This window comes from Nelumbo lutea, chromosome 4, assembly GCF_056320005.1.
Source record: "Nelumbo lutea isolate HS-2025 chromosome 4, American lotus-T2T, whole genome shotgun sequence".
Classification (NCBI taxonomy): Eukaryota; Viridiplantae; Streptophyta; class Magnoliopsida; order Proteales; family Nelumbonaceae; genus Nelumbo; species Nelumbo lutea.
This window is the reverse complement of record NC_142687.1, coordinates 39,391,414-39,406,682: the sequence shown is the minus strand read 5'-3', so window position 1 is coordinate 39,406,682 and position 15,269 is coordinate 39,391,414. Positions and strand designations below refer to the sequence as shown.

The window sequence follows — 15,269 nt, the reverse complement described above, 5'->3', positions numbered from 1 at the left end:
AGAAGATCAATGCGATTGTATTGGTCGTGGGACCCATGATTTGCCACAGGTCCCACATTTAGAAGATAGGTCCCACGGCCACCACAAAAATTCATCCCAAACCCAAAGAATAATCCCAGTCCCAAGCGTGTCGTGTGCTTTCGCCATCAATGTTTGGTAACTTTGGTCTGGGTATCAAAATAATCAGATGATTGAAAATTATATAGTAATCATGATGATTTCGCTGTGGGGCCCTTTCAATGGTGGTTCCTAATCTCACTCACAGTCACAGCACAGGCACAGTCCACAGGTAGCTCAGAGAGCCCGGACCACATTTATAGGTTGTGTGGCCCCAGACCCCCAGACAGTCCCCACTCCCAAACTAAACTCCCCCTCCCATTTGATAATGGGGTAGATGGAAGGACGTGGAATTCCTATCTTCTTTTTTGCAAAGCAATCCACCACCACCAGGCCCCAGGACACCAATTTTTTGGTTCAATCAGATAAAGGAAACATTCTCAGAAAAGGGGAAGAAATAAATCAACATACCAAATGCCTAAAAGAATAGGCTGAATGGAAAATCGAGAATCCTCTGTACTACTTTCCCCCCCCCCCCTAGAGTCAGCATCATATGCTTTGAATATGCGGCAATTCTGCTCCTTTCAATCGACTCCCAACACAGTCACAGTAAACAATTGGGGACCATCGTCCATAATAATATGTGGCTTCTAGTGTAGTCTATGTCCATCCATATAGTACTACTCTCTACTATCAAAGAGTGAGTGGGTGGGCACCCCTGACACAATCACAGAAGTCAAACTACTTTGTCACTACTTGTATCGTTTCCTTTTCATTAATTTATGTACCTACTCACTAATTGCTATATAATATACTTTGAAGTTTAAAAGGAGAGAGAGAGAGAGAGAGAGAGAGAGAGAGAGAGAGAGAGAGAGGAAAAGAGACAGCTCACCAGTCACCTCGGATAAGAGTAAGAGTTCATGTAACAAGTAGACAAGTGCTATCAATTCAATAAAAAGAAAAGGTAACAAAAAAGAAGAAAATTAGAAAATAGAAAAAGTGGGAATCCAGAGAACTGCCCTCTTACCCTTTACCCCAAGTAAAATGTCTTCAATCAAAAGTCAATCCCCTTTTTCGCCGCTCTTTACATTTTGGCCCCAAACTCATCTTGCAGTTTGCAGCCCACTCCTTTCTCTCTGCAAGTGTCTTTTCTTTTTAAAGAATACAGAGCCTCTCTCTCTCTCTATCTCTCTCTACTTTACTGTTCCTGTCGGCTTGCTTGCCACTTTCTTCTTAATGTTAGCGCTCTGTTGATGTTCTTCCTTTCCCACCACCCTTGCACCACTATTACTACTAATGTTACCATTACATTCCTGCCTTGGGCCTTTTCCATCTAATTTGCTTTTGGGTGAGGCATTGATGTTGCCATTGGACTTCTCCAACCCGTTTTCATTCTCTACCTGGGTTGGTGTCTCCATTGCAATGCTGGATTCAGTTGCAGTTGCCGGCTGTTGTGCTTGTGGGGGTGGAGAAGGGCCAGAACCTGGGGGAGGAAGGAAAACTCCAGTGCCAGGAACAGGGAGTCGAGGTGGAGGATGCCTCGGTGGAGGAACGGCTGGCCATCCCGCTGAGGCTGGTGGAAGTGGAACTGGTGCTGTTGGATAAGGCACCGGTGCTGCCACTGGAGCAGTCACAAACAGTGGCTGCATACCATTGGGAGGGGGTAGGTGTTGAGCACGGATGGGTGGTGCTGGCAATACTCCGGTTGTGGGGACTGCTCCATAATGCTTAGGACCCGCAGGATGCCGAACATGATGACCCAATGGCCTACTAGGTGGTGGGCCCCAGGGAGAGGGTGGTCCTGCGGTTGACGGTGCACGCAAGCTTTCATTGGACGTGCTTTTCTTTGGTTGTGACTTTGTGAAGGTTACAAGTATGCGCTGCTTTCGGATGGAAGGGATTGCATGCTTGGCAAAATCCGCACTTTTACCTTGCATCGTTAGCACAGATCTGTGTATGTGCAATGAGAAAATATCATATCAGATAAGTAGCAGAAGACCATCGAACATATATCTGGATTACATGCACCACATTCATTCAGCCGAAAATAAAATTAGTCATACAGCTTAAAGAAAAGAAACTCGAGTTAATAAATCACCGACTTGCCAAATCATTCTCATATGCAACATTAAACCCTGTTTGAAAGCCACTCTACATTCATAAGAAAAAGAAAAAAGTTCTAGTATTTGGACCAGCTTCTGCAGAGACATTTTGAACCAAATAGGCTTCAAAGTGGCCTTACTGGTTTTGCTTACCAGGTATATTTCCATCAAGGAGAAAAAAAAAAGTACATCATTCGCAATATCCTTTCCAACGAATTACAGGATTGAACAAACGTAGCACACAAATTCATTTGAATGTATAACCCGATACTCCTAGGTTGTTTGACTCTTTTCAGCAAATACAAAAGCCTGAAATCATGCAGCCGATAACTATGGTCAAAAGTCAAAAGGCTCAAGATGCAGTGAGTTTTAACTAAACCTATTTTATCCACACATTTGAACAAGCACCTGGAGATGTTGAGGGAGGGAGAAATATATTTGGTATACAAATCTTATTATACTTTCTATAGGACACTGAAAGTTCTAATAATCCTAAATTAGCTGTTCTTAATGCTCCCCAGCAATAATTGTTGGATGCTGGAACTCCTACTCTCCAAAATGAAAGCGTGTGAATTAATTCAACACATCGTGCATCATGCTCCAATGAAAAGTGCATTCAAATCCCCGTAATTAATGTGGCTATGTAGATATTATAAGGCATGAATGGTAAAGGATATCAAGCTCTCAAACTTTTAAACAAAGATTAGAAGCAGAGAAACCATGCTTAGGTTCAATTTTATATGTGGTTAAATCTCAAGCAGCAATGGCATCACAATTAAAATCCTATTGATCAAGCATGATGCAGGTAAATGGAAAATCTAGTAAGTACCATTACCTCTTCCAAGTTGATCAAGCAACCATAACCTATAACCAATGCAAAGCAGCTAATAAATAAAGAAAGCTTAGAAGTACTTACCCTGCTGCAAGGGAAAGGTTGAGAGAGCCTCTGTAATCCCCAGGGTGGTCCACTCCAATTACTCTGCCGAAAGTCATGTTGCATTCTGTTAAGAACAGAACAGAAACAGGCCTTCCAAACCAAGGTGGAAATGTGTGAGGTTGCGAGTGATCCCCCTACACAAAAAAATGCCACAAAATTAGGCTTGCCATGGCAAATAGATTTTCCCCTCTACTACCTTATTGTGGTAGAAACAGGATCTAACCTCGTTAAAGAAATCAATAATGCAAGAATCTGCTTTTGTAGTCATAACTTGCAAGTGAACCAGGTTATCTATAACATCTTGAAGCAACCCAGGGATGGGTTCCATCTTCTTATCTGAACAAATTTATTTATGGCCCAAAACATTGGTATTTAAAAGGGGAAATCATCAAGAATTTGTAGATTAAAAATAATTACAGAAACAGCTAATTGAAGCATAACATGCCTTTGGAGGACCCAGCCGTACTTTCATCTTCTGGAGGTGCATCAGCAGTGGGGAGACCCAATTGAATCATTTCTCTTCCATGCCCTTTCATTGGTCTCTTCAAGACCACAAATGTCTGTCCTGCTTTTCATATCATTAAGATTACTCAATACTAATTTGTAAATTACCAAAAAGAAAATTTTATTTGAAGTACAAGATATCTACAAAAAACAATGTCAAGGATGTTCCAATATAATGCTAATGGGAGAGTCAGAAAAAAATAAGATATGCACCCATGTGAAAAAATGTCAAACATTACAGTAACAATAAGAATAACTTTAACATAAAAGCTGAATTGAAAGAAACAAACCAATAACACAATCAGATAAAGCCATTGCCAATGTTGGTCCCAGAAATCTGGGGTCTTGAGAGGGGTTGACTGGGATAAAGCACCTTGTGCATATAGTTCTTAATGAGCAAAACACCACATTGGGCCTAAGCCACCTTCCCTTTGGCACAAAAAAGAGATATTTATTAAATTCTACATGATACATAAAAGAACCCCCCCCCCATTCTTTCTATTATGAATATTAAAGTCCTCACATACCAAACAGAAAGGGAATCAGTACAATTAAACAGCCAAAGGCTGAACACCAAGTCAACAAAACTAACGCCAACAACAGATTCTAAGCATTTGCAAAAAGTTTTGTTTTTGGAAAGGTAAGATAAAATTTTATTAGAAACAGCAAGCAAATAGTACAACAGCTCCCTAGCCACACTGAGATTGGCTAGGAAAGCAGATCAAGTTACAAACTCCAAAAGGATTGGGATCTTAACAACTCAGGCACATTCAGGTTTTTGAATTCAGATTTTACAGAGACCCAGGATATCAATTTACTAACTGCACAATGTATTAAGTCCTCTGGGCATTTCTCTTTGTTACAGAAGATTCTATTGTTTCTTTCAGTCCAGATTGACCAAAGGACAGCTGCAGGAACAGATCTCTAGACTAGCTTTCCTCTTTTCTTCAGCCCTTGGATTTTCCAGCAGCACAGCAAGTCTTTGACTGAGCTCAGCATTACCCAACTGATCCCAACATCTTTAAAGAAGTGAGCCCACACCTTGGAAGTGATAGAACAGTGGATACTCAGATGATCTGTAGCTTCAGGCACTAGGCCACAGAGGCCACAAGACAGATCCAAGAGCTGCAGGCTTGTTCTCTCCAAACTTGTTCTAGTGAGACACTCATCTAAAGCCATAGCCCATAGTCCAAACCAGAAAATTCATTTTTGAAGGAGATATGGGATTCCAAATCTTCTTGCTAGGGAAATCCGAAAGACCAGATCTGCTTAGCTTTGAAAGGACCTCACTTGTAAACACCCATCACCACTCCACTTCCAACACCACTCATCTTCCTTACTGATATCAATTTCCTGCCTCTGTAAAAGGCTCAGCAACTCCAAAACTTCACCAAACTGAATATCAACACCACTCATCTTCCTTACTTTCTGTAAAAGGCTAAAAGCATTTGCAGAAAGTTGCTCCTTGTGGCTGAAAATTGCTTTGTTAATAATCTAATTGACAGAAATATTTTCTAGATTCTATCAAAGTAATTAATAATTTAATGTTTTAATAGTATTTTTTATATCCAATGCATCATGTTTCCCTACTCATCTCAATTTATTATCAGGAAAAATTGCCAAGTATACTCGACTCAACAGACTCTTATCCCAAATTCCCAACTACATGGGCTTGGCCATACAACCACACAAATCCAATTTCACCATTCCACTTTATCAAGGGCAAGCATCTAAACTGGAAATAATGTTTGTACCTTTAGTGATCACGACAAAAACAGTCAGATTCTGCTAGCCTATGCAGAAAGAGGTGTCCTCTTGGCACTATGTTAATTATACAACATCTGGACAAGAGAACAATTAGGGTTATTTCAGCAACATTTTCATGATCATCTGTGAACTTGGAATAACTTCTTGAGCAGTTATACAAATCCACTTCACCATTCCACTGTATCAATGGACATATCCTCTATTAACCTGTGAGCCTTCAAATTATTCCCACCACCTCAATACATTTCCTTTTTGGCTTGCACCTATCTCTTTTAGAACTATCATCTTGTATGAGATTTATTTATACAAAATCATAAAGACTGATCCATTTACTTGAAATTTAAGTCTAATAATATGTAAAAAGTCTATGAAAAGGAAGTATGTACAAAGAAAGAGATCTTCATAGTCAACTAAACTTCTTTCCATGGAGATCTTCATTCTGCAAGTGATTTAAAAAGGTTGCCTGCAATGCTAATTGCTACGAACTCAACTGAGATAATACGGTTTGGCATTGATCAGTGAAATGTTAATCAACACTATCCAGTAAGATCCTTTTATTTTGAATGGGCCATTCCCATGTGTTCAGATCTGCTGACCACAACACATTGCTGGCCACGCTCACCCAGCCACACATATGGAACATCGGTTGTGTTGTGGTCAGCAGATCTAACTCCATTCCCATATGAGTTTTCCTTCATCAAATAAGGAATGAATTATGAAAATATGTCATGAACTGTCTCTGTTTGCTTGACCACAAAACATTAAACATCTATGACCAGCACTTCACTTAAGGTAGAAATGTACCAACCCAGTTGCATTCATGTTGTACCTGGTAAAAGAGGAACCTTGTTTCCAGGGAAAATAGGCAGTATCTAAGTGTTAATCACCTTAGCTCCGTATGTCTTGCCATTGAATTATCTTTTTTCTTTGTTTTTTAATTCCCATATTCTAGATTTTTTCCTTTACCAATGATGGAAATGTTACAAAGGTCACAGTGGCATGGGCTAAGTAAGATCAACAAAGTGGGCTCATTGAAATATAATCATATGAAGAGGGAATTGCAATGACATTATTAGAGATAGTAGTTCAATTCAGGTGGATTCCAAGGACACAGCTAACCAGTTAGCTGATGGTTTGGAAAAATCAGGGGCACATCATTTTATTTCCATTTTACTTCTCTCCAAACAAACAAAGTGAAATCTGAAGCGATGTGAACAAAGATTTTACTTATCTTCATTGATAAAAAAAAAATGAAGATTTTACTCCTCTTCATTTTACCTCCTAAAAATTTTACCTGGTATATATGAAGTTTACACTTGAAACAAACAGAGCCTTAGCAATAGATACACAGCCAAGAGAAATTTACATAACTCATATTTCCTTTAGAAATCAAACCAAAGAATAGTAAATCAAACGCAAAGAACAGGAGCCAAAAAATTATTGATAAAAAAAAACAGGAGCCAAAAAATGCATATAATGGGTTTTATACTTTATGCCTTAAGAGACAAATGCAGAATAGAATATTTTAGAATACAGACAAAAGAAAAAAAAAATAGGGTTGAACATGCTAAACCACATCCAGCCTCATTCCCTCCTAGGAAGCTAGATAATGAGAAATCTAGGAGGAATATAGTAAAAAGGTTAAATAACTTCAAACGTACAATACATGCCCGCTATTAACAATTTCTTTCCATATGCTACTTGATATATGACTGTTGAGGTGCCTATCCGTCCAGTCTCAATCATAGAGCATTTATTTGTATGTCAATTATTAGTTGGTGGCATCTTTAAAATGGCAATCAATTCTAATGTAAGTAATCAAATATGACAAAGACTGAATTGATCTTCCTCAACTCATATTTCTCATATTAAAGCACTAAAAGTTCTGCTGTTGTTGGATCCTTGGTTGTGAACATAGACCATCCGTATCATTGTATTAGTTGTCATTTGTCTCATTTGTGTGTTTCACCCTAGAGATGCTCTAGCTTAAGGCCTATAGTAGTATAATGGTGAAGAGATAAAAGTCTTATACTTCCCAAGGATAAGCAGGAATTTTCAGTGCTGTTACTCATAAAAAAAATGGATAAGCAGGAATTTTCTTGGAACATAAAATTATGCAACAGAATAGAAGTTATTTGTGACACAAAAGAAGAATACTTTTTTTACCCCCTAAATTTACTCCCAGTGGTGGGGAGCCTCTGTTAATTTTATTAAATGACATCGAAAGAAGAATAACTTAGAAATAAAAGGGAAATAACCAAATGGACTTGCCTTGAAACTGTCCTTTTCGCCCGACAGTCCTCAACTCATTGACTAATAACAAAAGCTTTGAAATCTCTGATCCATCAAAAAGGTCTTCATACAATTTTAGCCCCTCAACAACATTAACCTATACAGGAAATTTTCATGCATTCTGAGATTAGATTACACAAAAGAAAAAATAAATTAAATAAAATCAAATAAAACATTCATGATTTCTTTCAAAACAATTATCACCAGATTTGAAACTACAAGAATTCACTAGTAGCAGTAAAAGAATTCATACCACATTTCCATCAAATATCTCAGTACCCACAAAAGTTTTTGAAATGGGAACCTGGATGGTATCTGTAGCACCCTCTTGAAGGGCATTAGAAGTACCTGATGTAAATGAAAAACAAATCAGGTATTAAAACCACATGCCTTCATGTTTTTCATGAGAGTTTAGGTAAACCTTCTAAAAGGGCACAGGTTTTTATATATTTTCACAGTCTAATGCCCAAACTAGAAAGTAATTTCTCCAATATGGGAAATAATATGAAGTCATGAAATACTCTCTTTATCAGTAAAGTGATCCTTGTCCTGGTTCAGAAAACATTTGTAAATGTTGGCAAGCATACCTTTCGAGATACATCCATCATCCACTACCTCAATTTCCAAGTTCTCATGTTCACTTCTTTCTGGATTTTCTGAATTCTTTAAGCCACTACCAGAATGAGATTTTTCAACACTATCCCCTCCTGCACCCAAGGAAAACCAATCAGTGATTAAGTCAACTTTTTGCTCAGAGTGTTGATGCATATACATTTTCTTGACAACATGTCATCCCCATTTATAGAAATATCACACACTGTTAGTCTGCTTAATCATTTTTAGTTGTCTGATTGAATGTGAATTGAATCAAAGTTAATCATGCTTGCATAAGGATTTTACAGGATAGAAACTAACGATTTATAAGGGGGATCTCATGTGTGATAAAGATGCAAACATAAATTTAGGCCTTGGTCATAGTCAGACAAATAGTGCAAGACAAAGGAGCTTAAAAAAATCTAGATGCTAAAACCCTCATAGGCATGGTGTACTGTAAAAGTGGCATGTTCGGGACCTGTCTCCGCAGCTTTGATAAGATAAGGCGTATAAACTACTTTTGCATCATATGTAATGAACTTGTTTGATCCTATTGCCAATAAAAAATGTACAAGCAGCATTCTTTTGCTTAGTGTCAATTTTATAGAACATAACATAGATGTAGAAATTCTACTGGATTATTAGCAACTAATAATTAACTGAAGTTACAGCTCTGTTGAGTAAAACTATAAGCTGTTCCAATATTTTTTTTTCCTTTTTCACTCCTATTAGTTAAAGTGAAACATCCATCAACTAATAATTATAAGAAAGTATCCATCATTTTACATAGACTTCACATGATTTTACTGTATATGACAAGCTCTGACCTCTTATTCAACATAAAATTTATTGTCACTATGACAAAATTTCCAAAATTAATAACAGGTAAGCCCCTTAATCTAAAAAAACACCACAGCAAGCTAAGCATCCCTGTTATCTTCCAATCCTACCAATCAGCTCTTTATAGTAATTTTATGGTCATGATGCAAGATTCGAACATGCAGAAAAGCTAAAGACAATTAACGAATATATGCAAGAAGTTAATTTGCTGGACCATGGCATTAAAGTATCAATCTTTTCATAATTGAACGGCTTCCCTGCAAACTTAAGTAATCACATACAAGAGTTCAAAGGTGGATCCGTTTATATTTGGGATAAACATCCTACCGAGATGGACAACAGATTTATGCAAATAACTTTTACCTTCTCTCTCCTCACCAAGAGCAGATCCTTTATCATCTGATCTTTCAACCTTCGCCCCCTGCTTCACTGCTTCACCTTTTTCTGGTTCTTCTTCGGTTTTCTCTGACTCCATAATGACTGGTTGAGGAGAAGTGTTAGCATCAAGATAATGGGTCTCCGAATTCGATTTATGATTTTCCTTTACATTCTCAGCCCTATGCCCCTGTCTGGATCCAATACCCTGTGGACCATTTTTCTTAAAATCCTTCTCCGTGATTTTCATTTGATCGAAATGTCGCTGTTGTTTCCTCCATGCCACCTGTTGTAATGCGTACATGACTTCAGCGATCGAGAAGTACTGTTGCATATGAAGCACTGGATTCCAGTTACACCGCCGCTGCTGGATGCAACTAATAACAACATCATACTCTCCCGGCTCGCCGATAAACCTCAGATGATGGCATAGAGAATCAATAATGGCATTCGCAGCTGCAAATTCCCCTCTTAACCACGAGATAAACCCATCGCGCTCGTCCGGGAACCACTGTCGGTGGTGCACCTCACCGCTGCCAGCACCATCACTGCCGCTCGGAAACTGCATTTTATCTGAGATCACCACATTTCCCGATGGCATTGCCATGAAATTCTACTATCTTGATCCCATCAAAACATACTCAAACAGTTCAAATTTTAGATCTATCCACTCCTATACACAATCAGCTCAAAAACCAGCACAGTATTCGATGATCACCAGATCAACAATATAACAGAATCCGTACATAAACCAACAAAGATCAAACTATTTACAAACACAGCCGTCTGCAAATTATACCGTAACAACACAACTTAACCTTCAAGGAAACCAAGAAACAGCACCTCCGACCTACAGTACAGTACAATCTAAGCCTCCTTAAACAATTATAATTACCGATCACCGCGATAAATTACTCAAATTAAACTAAAGCTACAATAATTAAAACCAAAGTCAAGATAATCCGAAAAATCCGGCTGTTTCATTAACTGATCTGCATTAAAAGTTTCAGAGACGAGACTCAGCCGAAGATCTAGTAAGAAACAAGCAGGAATCCCGAGATTTCCTCATTGAAAGACGAGAATGCAGCGCCAATAAACCGTCGGTTCGGAGGTGAATTCACCAGATCTGAACCGACCGCAATGGCGATTGCGAGATTGAATTTATGCAGATATCGACAATTCGAGTGTAGGAATGGGAGCTCGTGGAAGATCTAGGGTTTTCAGGAGGAGATGAGAGGGAGGAGGAGGAGGAAGAGAGACTCGCTTGTCAGGCACGCATCTGGACTTAAATGGACGCGCTCGTTGTTCAGGAGCAGTGTGGCACTGTGGATCGAATCGAACCAAGAGGGAAGATTCTTCTAGTTACAGGGGCAGTTTTGGTATTCCGACGAGCTCCCGAGTAACGATGTCTTCATTGTCTCGTACGTAGAGCTTCAGCTACGGGATTGCGATTTACGATCTGGATTTTGATGGGTGATCGGTGATAGGCGGTTAGCAGCCGGTTGCCGGTCAAAACTTACTTACCACGCGCCACAAAGGAGTGTTTGGCAACAGAGTCGGGTCAAATCACAATGATGCTGGCGCAAGTTTATCAGTAATTATAATAAATTGAAGGGGACAGTTAATCAGGTCCGGCAGGCTCCTCTGCGTGACCCACGAATGTTATACACAGAATCTGACGTGGCGATCTGATGGGACCCCACGTGTTTCACGCCTTCCCTGTTTCCTTTGTTCTCCTTGCAACAGGCACATCATACAACACACATCAGACACAGTGGGCCCCTGGAAAAAAGTTCAAGATGGGTGGTGTAAGATGGAATATGTTACGGATTTTCAATTCCTAGGGGCCAACTGAATTGATTTGATTGAGGATGCGCTAATCATACGGTTACGGGAATGAAAGAAGAGATTGGAAATCCCCCGTTTGATAGATTGTTTGTATGGCCGGGTTCAATATTCCGCTGGTTTATGCTGGGAGTACGTGATCCATGGTTTGATCAATTCAGAGCACCAACTCATTGAGTATAAAATGTCAAATCACAAATAAGGCATTTTACAAGTTGAAGCACTAATAGGGGAATTAGGGATGCAAATATGTCAGATAAGATTTGAATTGGGATACATTCATTTGGTTTGTAGGAATCTGAATTAAAATCGGAATGGTTCATATAGTTTAAACATGGGAATGGGAATTGAAATCAGTATTAGTGTCAATTGTTTTGTGAGTGGGCCCCATAATGATAGCTTATAAAATATGTTTCGTGAAAATCCCAGAATTTATTTTATTGTTATTATTCATCCAAAAGATAGATTTTCTTGAGTAACTTGTTTTAGGCCCCGTTTCAAAGGGTTTTTTTATGTTAATTGAGTCGCTTTAGAGAAGTTAGGCAATATAGCTTCATTGGGTATGTATTTGGTATAGATTATGTTTATTAAACAAACGTTTGTATTTGATTTGTTTTCAAAATCGAGAAAATTATTTAATAAATAATTTATTAATAATTAAATGCCACATTGGCAGAACATTGAATAAATATTCAACTAAGAAATGTTAAAATAAAGTTTTCCCCAACAGTTGATGTGCATATAAATTAAAATAAACTTTTGTGAATATCTATACAGAAGGACATGATGAGAAAAATGTTGATTTAACAATGACATAGTGGCATTTATCAAAATGCCTATCAAGAAACACCCACAAAACCAAGCATACACTACAAAGTTGATTTTTTGGCCTATTTTTGGCTTTCCATTTTTCTTTTTCAAATATGGCTTCATGTATTTCCGATTTTCTCTACTCCCATAATGCCAAAATCTACTACACAAAAAACCCTCCCCAATGGGCTTTCAAAAGCTGTTAGTTAATTCAGCCTGTAAGTTCTCTAAGTAGCTACAATCAAGACAGAGGATTGATTATTTCCTTTACCAAGGCTTATATATAGTGGATGAATGGGGCCAGTAGTGTGTTTCGATCAGCAGATCTAGACTCCTATTTTATAACCCAATTTGCTTGGTCAAATAAAAGAAAGAAGGAGTAGTAATAGCAATAGCAACAGCAGTAGTAAAGTAGTGTTTGGATAAGTTTTAAGATTTGATCTCTTTTAATGCATAAAGCCCTAATTTAAGGCTTTTTATTTTGGGTTCAAAAGCTTGTTTGGCTTCAAATTATAATATTATAACTAGTGTAAGGGTACATGTTATGCACACGTGCAAGTAAGACTCCACTTGAGAAGAGTACAAATACAAATATGATCAGTGCAAATACCCATATGTTGTCATTAACTCATTTTTCATTAACAGTGCATATTTGTATTTGCACTTTTCCAAATGAAAACTATAGGATAAATATATAAGTTAACATTATATGATCATATTTAATTTTTATAGCCTACACCCAAACCAAAAAACCTATCTCACTATATAGTATAGATGTTTATAAAAGCAACGTTTACCAAATGTTCAAAACACTTGTTGGCTGAAAAGCAAAATCTTATCCAAATAAAACTTCTAATATCTTTTGTTTTAACCTTTTAGGCCAATACTAATTACTAACCCCTTAGGTGTGCCTGCCCCAATCCTATATAGCCCATTTTATTCTTTTTTTTTTTTTATAAATTTACTAGGGTTGTAAGTGAACCGAAATAACTTGTGAGCTATCCAGGCTCGCTTGCTAAATACTGAAACTCAACTCAAAGATAATCTAGAGTCAAGCTTGACTCGAGTTAAATTCAAGCTTATATAATACCCAACTCGATTAGCAAATAAGCTTAATTGAGCTTTTAATAAAATATTATTTTTAATATATTTTGATAATACAATAAATATAAAATTAATATAAATAAATAAATAAATTTATAATCAAAATTTAAATATATTTTTTATTTATAACTTGATCGAGCCACCCAAAACTCAAAACTCAAAGCTTCCCCTCCACTAACATGTCATTTGGTGTATTGATATATTCATTTAATTTTTGTTTAAACATCCATTTTATCCTTTTTGACACCTTACATATTCTTTAGACAAGAGTAGTCCATATTTCTTAGAACTCCTCCATGGGTTTAAGAAAAATATAATAAATAAAAGTTTGAGCTTTATATATAAATAGGGTGCCTTTTGCAAATTTTGAAATACAAATATATTTTTTAGTGGGAAAACTAATATTTTTTTTTCACATTTGTTAAAACTTAACTTTAGTAAAATTACCATGTCTATCTTGATTGTCTCCTCTGCTAACAAGCCCAGTACAGTCTCATAGTCAAGGAAGGTATGAGTTATTAGGTTAAACCAAGGGTGGTATAAGTATTCCAATAAAACCGAAGTATAAAGTAATCTACCCAAATATATTGAAATTTGAAAACTTTTCTTTCTTTCTTTCTTTCTTTCTTTCATTCTTTTTTTCTTTCTTTCTTTCTTTTGTGGGGTTTACTACCTATTTGAAAGAGCTCAAGCTTTGATTGAGCTGCTTTGGAGAAGCATCAATGAAAAACCCTATTTTTGGCCAAAAGACAGCTATTTTGGGCTTTTGGGTCTTCGCCAAACATAACGTATCAGCTATCAAGATGTGGCCCACCTCTAAAATCCTTCCCAAATGGGCACTTAATGACATGACTTCTGGTTTTGCAAGGTACAGACAACTTATAAGTCATCTTTGGTGAATACCTTGGAGAGACTAAAATGACTTTTTGAGAGCCACAAACATGACTTTCCACAGAAGCTTCTTTTTAGTGGCTTCTTTAAAGCAATTCAGCAAAAGTATCACAACTGATGTAACCGTTTTTGGTCACGTACCAATTTTTTATGATGTATACTTTTTTTTTTGGTTAAGTACCTCGTTATTTGACCTATTGGTGAAGTGCCTTGGTGATGAGCTACTTGGTGGCAAACTCCCTGCTAGAGAACTTCCTGGTGGGGAACTGCCTGGTAGTGAGCTACCTGTGAGGTACTGAGCTGCTTGGTGGCGAGCTGCCTAGTGGCGAGCTACCTAGTGGTGAGCTGCCTGTAAGGTGGCGAGCTGCTTGGTGACGAGCTCCCCGGTGGCGAGCTCCCTACTATGTGGCCTGTTACTCAGAGAGTAGTGGAACTCCCTGGTGCAGCGCAACCCGACTGCCCTCTGCATGAGGTGACCTTCTTTCCTTTGTAGGCAGTGGGAGCTGAGGGACCTGCGAGAACTCCATCTTTTCCTCCTCTTTGTAGGCAATGGGAGTTGAGGGACCTGCGAAAATTGAACCAAAGGACCTGGGGGTATTTTCCTGGCAGGGACTCTCCGATGCCTAAGTTAGCATTCTGATTACAGAGAGCTTGGAGAGAAATGAGAGAGCTAGAGAGCAGGGGTTACCATCCTTTTTCATCGTCCCTTTGGCTTTGGGGGTCGGAGTCCTTATATAGTGGTGTCCTCACGGGTTAGGTGGGTGAAAGTCCTTCAAACGGTAAGACTCGTCACATCCCGTCAGAACTGGGGTACGGTGGTGAACTCCTCGAGGTTGTCAGGCTGGCGCTTATGTCAGGCGGCCAGGTCGGCGCTTGGGCCAGGTTGTCAAGTTGGCACCTGTGTCAGTCGACGGGTCGGTGTTTGGGCCAGGTTGTCAGGCAGGAGATCTTCCTGCAATACGCCAAACTACTCTTCTGTATTGAGCTACCCTACAAGTGGCGAGCTGCCCGGGGGAGCTATGCCGAGCTCCTTGGGCTATGCCGAGCTGCTTGTGGCAAGCTCTGCTGACCTGCCTGGCTCTTTGGTGGCGAGCTCCTTGGAGCTGCCTAGCTCCTTGGAGAGCTCTTTGGTGAGCTACCGAGCTCGTGGG

At 38.6% G+C, this 15,269-nt stretch overlaps 1 protein-coding gene across 2 annotated transcripts; it reads right to left on the bottom strand.

Annotated features, from left to right (window-relative positions):
* Positions 1–927: 927 nt before the first annotated feature.
* Positions 928–10,909, bottom strand: LOC148855329 (hydroxyproline-rich glycoprotein family protein). 2 transcript variants are annotated; one of them, XM_088983825.1, is made up of 8 exons: positions 9,457–10,909; positions 8,247–8,366; positions 7,913–8,007; positions 7,639–7,756; positions 3,542–3,664; positions 3,320–3,432; positions 3,076–3,230; positions 928–2,007 (listed from the first exon to the last, which is right to left on the bottom strand). In XM_088983825.1, the coding sequence occupies exons 1-8, from the start codon at positions 10,073–10,075 to the stop codon at positions 1,251–1,253; spliced, it is 2,100 nt and encodes a 699-aa protein (XP_088839951.1). In that variant the 5' UTR covers positions 10,076–10,909; the 3' UTR covers positions 928–1,250. The 2 variants fall into 2 exon arrangements, with proteins under 2 accessions (XP_088839951.1, XP_088839952.1); XM_088983826.1 differs by having other exon boundaries at positions 3,542–3,661.
* Positions 10,910–15,269: the final 4,360 nt, after the last annotated feature.

Bases quoted from the DNA above. Each gene is read 5' to 3' on its own strand.
- LOC148855329 (XM_088983825.1), bottom strand. From the start codon at position 10,075: ATGGCAATGCCATCGGGAAATGTGGTGATCTCAGATAAAATGCAGTTT. The intron at 8,008-8,246 runs GTATGCTTGCCA...CATTTACATCAG, and splicing joins TGATGGATGTATCTCGAAAG to GTACTTCTAATGCCCTTCAA. The intron at 7,757-7,912 runs GTATGAATTCTT...TTTCCTGTATAG, and splicing joins AGATATTTGATGGAAATGTG to GTTAATGTTGTTGAGGGGCT.